The 12,952-nt window shown below is 40.7% G+C and overlaps 1 protein-coding gene across 1 annotated transcript; it reads left to right on the top strand.

The window, feature by feature from the left end:
- The first annotated feature begins 4,614 nt into the window (after positions 1-4,614).
- On the top strand, positions 4,615-8,699 carry LOC121785059 (protein LAZ1-like). Its single transcript, XM_042183400.1, has 8 exons — positions 4,615-4,918; positions 4,997-5,053; positions 5,897-6,005; positions 6,237-6,424; positions 6,536-6,624; positions 7,086-7,347; positions 7,542-7,793; positions 8,034-8,699. The coding sequence occupies exons 1-8, from the start codon at positions 4,748-4,750 to the stop codon at positions 8,370-8,372; spliced, it is 1,467 nt and encodes a 488-aa protein (XP_042039334.1). The 5' UTR covers positions 4,615-4,747; the 3' UTR covers positions 8,373-8,699.
- Positions 8,700-12,952: the final 4,253 nt, after the last annotated feature.

Raw genomic sequence — 12,952 nt, 5'->3', positions numbered from 1 at the left:
TCAAGCCCCAATAGCCCTACGTTTAGCGGAGAGGCGCATTGGCCGGGTACAGAACCCGGCGATTATCGTTCGTTCGGCGACAACACCCATTACGATCCCGATTTCACTACGGAATCGTATGGGTTGTCTGATATGGAGCCGTCGCCGCACCGCCCAACCGCATCGGCCGATCCCGCACCCGCAGCGACCGGTGCCGCCAAGGGGAAGGCGAAGCGGAACCGGCAGCGGACGCAGAAGTTGCCGCCTCCCGGTGACTGCGATGAGTACGCCCCCGGCCGTACGAACTACACCGGCGACGAAACTCTCACTTTGGCCCGGTGTTGGGTAGATATATCGGAAGATCCGATATTCGCCAACAACCAGAGACAGACCGCGTACTAGGAGAGCATCGCGGACCTCTACAATTCGGTCAAGCCGCCGACCGCGTACAAGCGCAAGCGTGAGCAACTCCGCAAGCACTGGGATCAAATCAAGAAGCAAGTGAACTTGTACTCGGCGGAGTTTGAGAAGTGCGCGCGGTCACAGGGGAGCGGCGAGAGCGTGCACGACGTGCGCTCTAAAGCGATGTTGTCGTACCGGCCGATGTTCGGCGAGTTCAAGCACGAGGCCATCTGGGCGCTCTTGAGGGAGAAGCAGAAGTTCCAAGGTGGAATTCTGCACACTGGTGCGACGAAGAGGACGAAGGTCACCGAAGCTGGTGACTACACGAGCAGCGGCAGCGGCACTAACCCGGTTGACCTCAACCGGACGTACGTGGATGAAGGGTGTTCCGGCACACCGGTGTCCTCCCGGCATCCTCCCGGCATCAAGGCTGCGAAGGCCAAGGGGAAGGCGACCGCGACGTCATCGTCGACCGCTGCAACCCCTGATCCGGACCCGGATGAGCTCCCGACGCAGACGTCCACCGCGTTTGCGTCGTTAGCTACAGCGTCGATGGCAAGGACGATGTTGCAGACGTACAAGGCCCTCAAGAAGTGCACCGACCCCGAACAAGCCGGGTATCTCCGTGCATTACTCGATGAGTTGCGTAGGAAGTTGGGAATTGGCCCGACTTAGTTTTTTTCTTTTTTTAGTTGAATGGTGTAATTTTTTTTTATTAAAACTTCGCAGCTTGTTATTTAGTCATTTTTTTTACTAGTTACGTGTTATTTGAAAACAGTTAAATTAATTAAACAAAACAACAAAATGATGATGTGGCGCGTCATAGGGCGCGCCTTAGGGCGCCCCACTGCAGGTGGAGAAGGAGGATGATAAAAATGCTGACGTGGCGCGCCTTAGGGCGCCCCACTGCTGATGGTCTTATGCCTTCTTTATTCGAGTCCTAGTGTTCTGGTGAGATCAGCCCACAATGATATCGGAATACGGTTCGGGAACCAGTCAGAAGATATGTGGTCAAGTATTGAAGATCGACACGTGGAGAAGTAGCAAACCATCCGCGATTCTTTGGAGAATCAAGAAGGTACAACTTCTGTTTCGTAGAAAAGCATGTTTTAGGTTTCAATTAATCAAAAGCATGTTTTAATTCAAGTTATGAGCATGATACTTGTGATAATTGCGCAAATAGAGTTTGTCTAAATAATATGCTAAATAAATCTAGTTCATCCACAATGGTCATATGATAGTGTCCGCCCTAGTGATCGCCACATCAGCATTTCTTAGTCCGACCTTTCCTTCTACAGTGGTTCCGCCCTATCAATTAAAACTCATTTTGCATTTAATTTTTAATGTTATTGTTTTTTATTTTTGTTTTCAATTACTAAAACACAAAAATTTTAAAAAACACCTGCATTACTTAATTAAAAAAAAACTACACTATACTTAATTTCTAAAAAATACATTACTAATTTAAAAAAACTTAGCCTAGTCATCTAAATCTAACTTCTTGCTCATATTCTTGATTATCTTCTCAATCCTCTGGCGGTGATCCGGATAGGTGATACTTGGAAGGCTAGTGGTTAAGTCAAGTACCAATCTATAGTCGTAACTCTCGCGAAAACCACCGAACTCCTGGAGCACTGAGGCCACGAGCTGAGTAGATGGCGTAGGCGAAGCAGGCAGAGGAGCCGATCTAGACGCGGCTGCCTTCCCTTTGGCCTGGGTTCTGGCAGTCTTGTTCCAATGGGATGCCTAAAAGTAGACATAGGCGTGCCGAAACTTCCTTACGGCTCAGCGTTGAGATCCATAGGCGACGGGCCGCCGCTGCTCGTGTAATCGCCACTGGTGGTGTTCTTCATCCGCTTCGGCGCTGAGGACGCGACCAATATCCCTCCGTCGAACTTCGGCTTGTCCTTCAAGATCAGCTAAATGTCATAGAACTTGAACTGCCCGTACTTCGACTGGTACTCGGTCATTGCCTTCTGGAGCTTGATCTGATCCCAACACTTGTGGAGCTGCTCCTTTTTTCCGCTTGTACGCTCAACTCAGCTTCACCGAGTTGTATCTGACCTCAATGCGATCCCACTTCCTAGCCAAAGTCTGGTGGTTGGCGTATATCGAATCTTCCGATATATCGACCCAACACTCAATCACCTTCATGTACTCGTCCATGGTGTAGTCTGTACGCCCCACGGCGTACTCATTGTTGGGATCGTTGGATGGGAGTGGGACGGCTGGCGCATTTTCCTTCCGCGTCATCCTCTTCTTCCTCCTTGTTGCCTCAGGAACGGAAGGTTGCCCACAGCTCGACTCCATCTCCTAGACTCGGTAGGCGTCGGTGTTGAAGAACGGATCGAACTCAGACTCGTAAAATAAAGTGGACCCACAGATCCAGAAGTCTCGACCAGGTAGTCTTTGTGGCCGGGCCAATGGGCGCCCCCACCGCCGAACATCAGCATATCGTCGTCGGCACTATTCGGGTTTGGAAAATTATTGAGATCCATACTTGATAGAGAAAAGAGAATAGAAGAGAGTAGATAAGTGAATTGTGTGTGAAAAAGTGAATGGGGTAGGGAGTATATATAGAAGTTTGGAAATAAATAAAAAAAAATCACAAAAACGCATCAATGGGTGGACGAGGGGTCGGGCGAGCATTGACCGTGACCAAAAGATCGGTCACCCGACTCGTCTGCCCAATCGTCCTTTCCTCTACAATGGGCGGACGATCATGGACGAGTAAAACAGATCGTCCGCCCGATTTTTGCACCATTGTGAATGCTCTTATGAATGTATTTTTTTTAATCAAGCACTAAAAAAGCCTATCCACGTGAATGACAAAAGCCAACTATCTCCTAAACCATGAAAATTACTCCCTCCGTCCGCTATTAAATGTCTCCTATTTGATCGGCATGAGTTTTAAGAAATTGTTTGACTTTATGAAATAAAGTGGGTAGAAAAGTTAGTGGAATGTGAGGCCTATTTTTATATATTAATTTATAATAAAATGTGAGTAAAATGAATTAGTGAAAAATATGACCCACTTATCAAATATCGTAAAAATGAAATAAGATATTTAGAGCATCCGCAGCGGTGGCGAAAGACGCCACCGCCGTCCGCGCCGTTGGCAAGGCGCAGGACCGCCGCCGCTGCAGCCGCGCCGCTGGCACGGCGCTGCTCGATGTATCGAGCACGTCCGTGCCAGCGGACGCACACGTGGCGCGCTCCCATTCGTCAACGGCATAGCCGTTGTGTTTAAACTTTTTTTTATTTTATTTTTTAAAAAATCGGTATTTAATTATAAATAATGCTAAAAAATAAAAAAAAAATATTTTCCAAATCCCAAAAATATGGCCGTTTTTTTCCCGTTTTTTCTGAATTTTTTTGATTTTTTTTGATTTTTTTTCCCCAAAATCATCTATAAATACACACATTCATCATCCATTTATCACATCAAATCATCTCTCATTCATCTCTCATTCATAATTCTCATACAAACTATCAACACATTCATCCCCCACTCAAAATCTCAAATGGATTTCACCCATATTATGGCGGAAGCGGAACGCGAAGAACAAGAATACTACGAACAACATCGTGCCGCTTACGAAGCATCGTGTCATTTTTAATTTTTAGGATTTTAATTATGTAATTTTTAATTTTTAGGATTTTAATTATGTAATTTTTAATTTTTAGGATTTTAATTATGCAATGTTTAATTTTATTTGTCATTTGTAATATTTATTGTGGGTTTTAAATGAATTTTAATATTATGGAAATGTTTTTGTGTAATTGAATTTTATATTAATTGTGCTCGTCCTTGCGGAAGAGCACAGTTGTGGGTGTTGTGCTCTTGCCAGAGAGCAGGCATGAATAGTACCGCCCGGGCCCACAACCGTGCCGCTGGCAAGAGCACGGTTGTGGATGCTCTTATTGGCGAACTGGTAAAAAAGAAAAAAAAATTAATGGTAAATGGAGGGAGTAATTTCTAGAGTACCACCCGCCCCCGTATAATAAACAACCCAATCAAAAAATATACAAAGACGATAATCAAAGTCAAACAATTCTATAATATATAAACACAGATTCATAATTCAATTTCTAAATTGCGTCAAGACTCACGATGAAAAATAACCCAACATTTTAATAATTACCCCAAAAATAACAATAGACACTAATACGAATAAGTATTTTAAAAAATAAAATAAAATAAAATAGTCATAATTTTGTCGTCGTATGAAATCGTCCCATCCTCCAGTCTTCAATTCAAACCCCTTCTTTCCTACCGCGATACGAAACCGAATCTACATGAGCTTCCAATTCCACGGATCGAAATCAATCAAATTCCCAATCGGAGTCAGCTGAATTCGAATTGATGCTGCTGAGAATCGTCAATTCAGGTTATTATCATCTCCTAATTTGGCTCGCCGCCGAATATTCAACGCCTATATGGGCAGTTTTGATCGCCGGTACCTTCGTCGTCGTCACTCTCACCCTCTCCATATACCTCATGTTCGAGCATTTGTCCGCCTACAAGAATCCCGAGGTTCCACTTCACCCGTTTCTACGACCTTTCAAATTGCTGCGCATTTTGTTTATTTTAACGGCGATTTGGTGATTGCAGGAGCAAAAGTTTCTCATAGGAGTGGTACTCATGGTTCCATGCTATGCTGTTGAATCAGTAAGCTTTTCCACGTCTTTTTGTCCTTTTCTGTCTGGTTTAGCTGAATAGTTATGATTGATCATGAGATGTTTTGTTGATTTTGTTGGTGGATGTGTTATAGAAGTGGAAATTTTGGTGTATTGGAAGATGTTTCTGTTTAATTGAGTTTGTGTTTAGCAGTATTTTGTTGTGATTAAGAGATAATAAGACTGCTTATATGGTGAAAGAGGTATAGCAGTGTTATTTATGAATTCATTGTGCCTATCAGGTGAAAATTTAGACATTTTCTGAGTTTGCAAAGATTTTGTATCAATATTATGGTCACTGTACGGTGAATCGCCTAAGATTAGTAGATGATTCACATGCGGAAGGCTTGAAGCACTATGTTGCTACAAGCTTCAGTGTATCGGTAATTCTGCCAATAGTAGCATTAGGGTCCTTTATTGCTCTGCAGCACTAGAGTTACTTTGTTAACGTCTTCAAATCCATATTTAAATTTACAAACTGTGTTATTTATTGGCTTATGCAAGCCTACAGCATGTTTTTTTAGTATGATTTCAATAATTTTTTTAGTTCTCTGTAGTGGGATCACTTTTCTCTTCAGTTAATTTACTTTTCGTAAGACAATATTTCCGAATGGATCCCTTCTCACACAGTCAGGTAGGCGGATTAGTCACTGTTGGTACTAATTAGTTTTGTACTTCTATTATGAAGTACACTTTCCTGATTGATATCTTGAATTGCTTCAAATTAGATGTATTCTTGGTTTCACTCTTTATGTGAGTTTTTCTGGTGAGAGTTGCTTGTGAAAAATCTAGTTAAGATATTACTTCCTTCTCAAGCAAGGTCTTCTGTTTGCAGTTTGTTTCTATGGTACACCCAGCAATTAGTGTTGATGTTGGGATTGCTCGTGATTGCTACGAGTCCTTTGCCATGTATTGCTTTGGGAGGTATCTAATTGCTTGTTTAGGTATACGATCAAGCTTCCTTCTTAATGTTGAAGTTCTTCAATTAGTATCTGTAATTGCACATATTGTTAATTTCTTATACTCCATAAGTTAGCAGATAAATAAATGCTTCAAAAAAACTTGTATAACATTATGCTAGTTCACATGGCCCCTGGTCATCAAACTTCTTGCTAAAGTAGAGTAACTAACTATTTGCCGGAACAAGATCATCCAATTTTCACATGGTGAATTAGGCGGAGAAGAGAGGGCAATTGAGTTTATGAGGAGGGAAGGGCGTGCAGGTATGAAAGCACCCCTACTAGATGATCATGGTCATGAAAGGGGAATTGTGAGGCATCCTTTTCCGATGAATTATATCTTGAAGCCTTGGAAACTTGGTCAGTGGGTTTTTCAGGTTATCAAGTTTGGAATTGTTCAGTATGTAAGTTCCATCTTCATTTGTAATCTTTCAGTGTGTTCTGCCGTTCACTATTTCTACTCTTTTATCTTGCCAATCACCATGCTTTGACAAGTTTGGAAACTTCGATGGCAGATGATAATAAAAGCACTGACCGCTATTTCAGCAGTAATTCTCGAAGCTTTTGATGTGTATTGTGAAGGCGACTTCAAATGGAATTGTGGGTACGTTACATCCTTTGAATATTTGTATTGACTAGATATTGGAACTTGTTTTTGATTACCTGCAACCCTTCAAGATTGTGACACACATGTAGCAGGCAGAAAGGTGGGACCATGAGAAGCCTGAAATATTAGGGAAAAAGTAGGCAACCATGTTTTTTCTTGGATTGGCTAGAGTGAAAAGCCTATGCTACTTTTTTGATGCACCACTCATTGAAGTGAAACTATACTTATAAGCTAGTGTGATGTACATTGTTTTAAAGAATTTGGTACTCCAATTTTTGTTTTATCTAATGAAAAAAGTAATCATATCGATTTATAACCTTCATACGCAGTAGCTGCTTCTGTTTAATCTCGATTCCTATGGATTTTATTCCTTTAAGATTTACTCAAAGTGAGTAGCTCAAATGAATGGATAAGAAGCTTGGTTACTCTTAACAATTTTTTCCTTCTTTGTTTTATAGGTACCCGTATATGGCTGTGGTTTTAAATTTCAGTCAGTCATGGGCTTTGTATTGTTTAGTTCATTTTTATGCCATCACAAAAAATGAATTGGCGCACATCAAACCACTGTACAAGTTTCTGACATTCAAGTCAATTGTGTTCTTAACTTGGTGGCAAGGGGTTGCAATAGCTCTTTTCTATGCCGTTGGCTTATTTAAAAGTCCAATAGCTGAGTCCTTGCAATTTAAATCCAGTGTTCAGGACTTCATCATCTGCATAGAGGTAATTATGTTAAGCTGCATTTTCTTGGCTGCTGCTCTTGACCGATTTTCGTTAATTATGTTTAGGCTTCCGTTGTTAATATCAATATCTTGATTTTGATAGATACACAATGGGCTCAGTACTCAATTTCTTCTTGTATTATAGTTTGATATTATATTTTATGTTATGAATGTTTGTGCATTCGTCCAGGACAGATGGGTCTTGCTTCTGTGGTTCACCTTTATGTTTTCCCGGCAACGCCTTATGAGTTAATGGGAGATCGCTTTTCTGGAAGTGTTGCAGTCCTCGGAGATTATGCATCCGTGGATTGTCCTCTGGACCCAGATGAGGTTAGGGATAGTGAACGGCCCACAAAGCTGCGCCTTCCTCAACCCGATTATGAAGCCAGAAGTGGAATGACAATTAGAGAGAGCGTTAAGGATGTTTTTCTCGGGGGTGGTGAATATGTAAGTTCTTCTCATTTCTTCTTATACTCAACTCTTCTGCAATATTGAAATTATTCGTTAGCATATTTGTGTAGTTGAAGTATCCTATACTTTCACCCAGGTATTGTTTCAATGGTAAGTGCTTCATTCTTCGTCATTTAACAAAAACCCGATTTTTCTGTGCCACTGTCATTACTTTTGCCTGATGTCGAATTCCTGCTGATGGTATTAAAATCTGTTTTTCTGCACTTTTCTATGCAGATTGTGAATGATGTGAAGTTCACAGTCACTCAAGCAGTAGAGCCAGTAGAGAAAGGAATCACTAAGTTTAACCAAAAGCTGCATAAGATCTCCGAGAACATAAAGAAGGAAAAGAGAACCAAGGACGACAGTTGCATTTCCTCGGCGAAGGCAGTGATCCGAGGAATCGACGATCCCCTCCTTATTGGGAGCTTCAGCGACAGCAGTAGTAGCTCGAAGAGGAAGAAGCACCGACGCAAATCCGGGTACACCAGTGCAGAGAGCGGCAATGAAAGCACCATTGACACTGCATTTGGTGGTTACAAGATTCATGGCCGTCGATGGCTCGTCAAAGATTAGTAATATCAGTCCAATTTCCGGCGAACCGATGTACTGCCACCGCAATGGTGGTTCCGATAGCTGAGGCGATGCTGTTATGTATCTGATGCTTGATGATCAGAGGAATGAATTCCACGAGCTATTGCAAAAGGCTGTTGATTTTTTCCTCTATTTGAAATTATTGTATAGAGAAGAACGAATGAAAAAACTCTTCTATTTGTCACACTCTACTCTACATAGAGAAGAAACTGATGTTTGGTGAAGAAGATTTTGGTTTCTTTGTACAAGAAGTAGAATAAATAAATTATGGGTGACGTAATTAATAGGATTATATTTTTCTCGAGGAAATTCCGTTTTCTACCAGTAAATTTGATCGTATCACGCCATATAAAATGTGTATTCTAATCAACTCAATGGGATTTACTAAGTTTTCTACTTTTCTCACATTCCAAAGTTACTCAATACACAACAGTGACTATACATTGCTTCGTATGCTTACATATAAAGATTTATATACATTAATTGTACATCATGTACATAAAATCATTAAATTTTAAATTCAATTAAATTAATGTATAAATTTGTGTTATTATCAATTATATTAATATAACAATAACAAGAAATACTATGGAAAATTTTACTCCCTTCGTCCCATAAGAGTATGTATTTTTGGTTGGACACAAGTTTTAATACACATTTGTCAAAATAAGAGAGAGTTATAAAGAAAAAGTAATTAAATTATTATTAGTGGAGAATGAGTCTCACCTTTTTATAGAAAAAGGAGTTTCGAAAATTAGAAAGTGCACACTCTTGTGTGACAGATTAAAAAGGAAAGCGTGCATACTATTGTGTGACGGAGTAGTATAACATAATTTCAAACTTGAATCCAAATAATTATACAATCACCACGGAAAAAATGGCTAAGGATAATTTTTAATGTAATTAAGAAAAATAATTTGCATTTTTTAATAGGGATTTTGGTCCTTAAAATCATTATCTTTTTTTAAAAAAAATGCTATTTCACATAAATTCTAAAAGTGGTATGAAAAATCACAAACTTTGGTAGAGAGTGTTTTTTCCCAGCCCGATCCGAATTTAAAATTTTTCGGCAAAATACGATCTACTTGAACAATCTTAAAGTCTTCGTCCTCACACCAGAAATTTAAAACCTTACAACGTTTTCTCATTTCTTAGTCTTTTTGATAATTTGGCTGACAAATCGTAGTTTGAAGCTTTCTAGGTTAGAATACTTTGAATCATGAAAATGAAAATGAAAATGATTCGCATGTTTGGGAAAAGGTTCTGCATATTTGAGGAAATGACTGATATACTATTCGTGTTTCTTAAATATTTTAATTCTAACCTTATGATTTTACACATCATACACCATGTGAAGAAACATAGTGACAACTAGGATTAAAAAATATAACATAGTCCAACCAGATCCGTCTTCTTGCCCTTCAGGCAGGGGCGGACGCAGAAATAAATACGATTGGGGCTAAATTTTCAAAATTTTATTTAAAAATAAATTTTCAAGTAATTTAGATTATCAATAGGGGCTTTTATACTATAATATGTGTTAAATATGGATACATTTTGAAACTTTATAATAGAAAATTTAAAAAAAATTAGATTCATTAGGGGCTAAAGCCCTACCCCATTTATATGTAGGTCCGCCCCTGCCTTCAGGGAGAAGAACAACCGACACTAAAGTTTGTCCTATTTTGTATCACTTTTATACTTTATAGGAGTAACATATTTTGAGAAAGTTAATGGTTTTAGGGACTAAAGTCCCTTCTTAATATAGCATCATTATAAAAATATATAAATTATATTTTTGTGCAATTTTTTTCCATCTAGTTGCAATTTAGTTTGATATATGGTAGGTGAACAATAATTTAAGTCAATGAAGTTATACTATAAGATTTAAGTTTTTAGATATATTTGAAACTTCTTTAAGGATTGTCAATTATCCGATTCTCTAATTTAGTGTTAATCTATGCAGTTATCGTTTTATTTTAATAGCTATAATATTTTGATTTAATAATATAATCTAAGCAGTTTTCATTTTATTTTAATAACTATAATATTTTGATATAATAATAGTATTGATTAGACCATCCACTACGCATCCCGCGCCGGGCTCGCGTTTTGTCCCGGAGGGACGTGTCCTCCGCGGGACCCGTTGCAACGATTATCCCGTCCCGAGCCCGCGCCCGTCTCGTCCCGTAGCCCGTAGACGCGAGACACGGGATGCACCGTCCCGCCACGCGCCCGGGAGACGTGTCGCGCGCCCGATGCTTGCATGACGCCCACTCGTTGGCCAGCGAGTGGGCGTCGTCACGGATGACGCAATAATTCGTTTTTTTAAAAAAAATTCGAATTAAAAAAAAATTAATTTTCAAACGGTAATATTACCGTTAATTTTTTATTTTCCTTTTTTTAAATTTTTTTTACTCTATAAATAATCATATTTCATACTCATTTCAAACACAAACACACATCTATTCATCTCAAATCCTCTCTATCACTCCAATTTCCATCTTAAATCAACTCAAACAAATGGATCATTTTGAGCAAATGCGTCAATTAATGAAACAATTACTTGAAGAAGATCGACGACGAGAGGCGGAGGAAGCCGCGCCACCCCCACGACGCTCCCGGAAGTACATCAATCGGAACCGGGAGGAAGCCGCCGCACGGTTAGTACGCGACTACTTCTGCGATAACCCGATTTGGGGAGATACCTACTTCTGTCGCCGTTTCCGCATGAGTAAACCGCTATTTCTCCACATAGCGAATACTTTGGCGGCCCGGGAAGAGTTCTTCCGAGAAGGGTTCGACGCGGTCGGCCGTCCCAGCCACACGACACTGCAGAAATGTACTGCAGCCATCCGTCAACTTGCGACTGGACAAACGGCCGACATATTCGACGAATACCTCCACATCGGAGACACCACTGGGCGCATGTGCTTGCTCAACTTCTGCAGAGGCGTCCGGGCAGCCTTCAGTGACGAATTTCTCCGGAGGCTAAGCACGGACGATTGTCAGTTCCTCCTCAACCTGCACAAACAAATGCACGGATTCCCCGGGATGCTTGGCAGTGTCGATTGCATGCACTGGCAATGGAAGAATTGCCCGGTGGCTTGGAGGGGGTCCTACACGAGCGGCCACAAAGGCACCCACCCAACCGTTGTACTCGAGGCCGTTGCCGACTACCGGCTTTGGATCTGGCACGCGTACTTCGGGGTCCCTGGCTCGAACAACGACGTAAACGTGCTCCAACAGTCCGACCTCTTTACCGAAGTTTTGGATGGTAAAGCGTCGACCATCAACTTCGTCGCCAACAACCGGCTGTATAAAATGGGGTACTATCTCGCCCACGGCATCTACCCGAAGTGGCCGACCTTCGTGAAGACGTGCAGCATGCCTGCGAACCCAAAGCAGACTCTTTTTGTGCAGAAGCAGGAGGCTGCGCGCAAGGATGTGGAGAGGGCGTTCGGGGTTCTCCAAGCGCGCTTCAACATCATCAAAGCCCCGGCTCGTTCGTGGTTCATGGAGAGTATGGTCGACATCATGTATACGTTCATAATCTTGCACAACATGATTGTCCGAGACGAAGGACCCGATGAGGGAAATTAGTTCGACCCCGAATCCCCCGGAAGCTCAACCGCAAGTAGTCCGTCGCGAAGTGGAGCGCATCTGTCTATACAAGAACAGTTGGCTATTCGGGCAAGGACACGCGACTCTAGCGCCCACACCCAACTTCAAGAGGATCTAATTGAGCACATTTGGGAAAACTTTGGCGGAGAAGATTAAATTATGTCATTTTTATTTTTTTAGAATTTTAATTATGTCTTTTTTTCTTTTTCTTTTTTTAAAGTTTAAGTTGTAATGCTGTTTTAATTTTAATGAATTGTGTTTGTTTAAATTGAATTGGGTTGGAAAAAAAATAAAAAATGAAATTGAATGAATAGTAATTAAGGGACGAAATAAGGGACAGTTAAGGGACGGAGCGTTGCAGGTTCCGTCCCTTAGTTAAAGGATGGAAGAAAAAAGGACAGTGGGACCCTCAAATAGTGGTCAAATAGTAGTTAAGGGACGGTATAGAGACAGCGTAGTGGATGGCCTTAGATCCATTCTCAACTCGTGTAATTTGCATAACTTGACTGTATTTGGATCTGAGCATAAGACATACAAGTTGGTCCTCACTCAAGTGAAAATGATAGTTACTGAAAATTTATCACCACACGAAACTCCTCTTTTATGCTTTTACTAATAAGAGCACCCACAACCGTGCTCTTGCCAACGAGTACGATTGTGGGCCCGACGCCACTTTTTCTGCATGCTCTTAGGCAAGAGCACTACACCCACAGCTGTGCTATTCCGCAAGGATGAGCACACCACCATTCCATTATTCAATTTAAATAAAAACATTCCCACAAAATTAAAATACATTATACATACCCGGAATAATATTACAAAATACATTAAAAATTAAAAATTAAATAATTAAAATCCTAAAATTTAAAATTTTCATAATTAAACTCCTAAAAATTAAAAATTACATAATTAAATTCGTAAAATTTAAAAAACCCACT

The sequence above is a fragment of the Salvia splendens genome, chromosome 21 (genome assembly GCF_004379255.2).
Source record: "Salvia splendens isolate huo1 chromosome 21, SspV2, whole genome shotgun sequence".
Lineage (NCBI taxonomy): Eukaryota > Viridiplantae > Streptophyta > Magnoliopsida > Lamiales > Lamiaceae > Salvia > Salvia splendens.
This window is presented reverse-complemented; position numbering and strand designations above follow the sequence as displayed.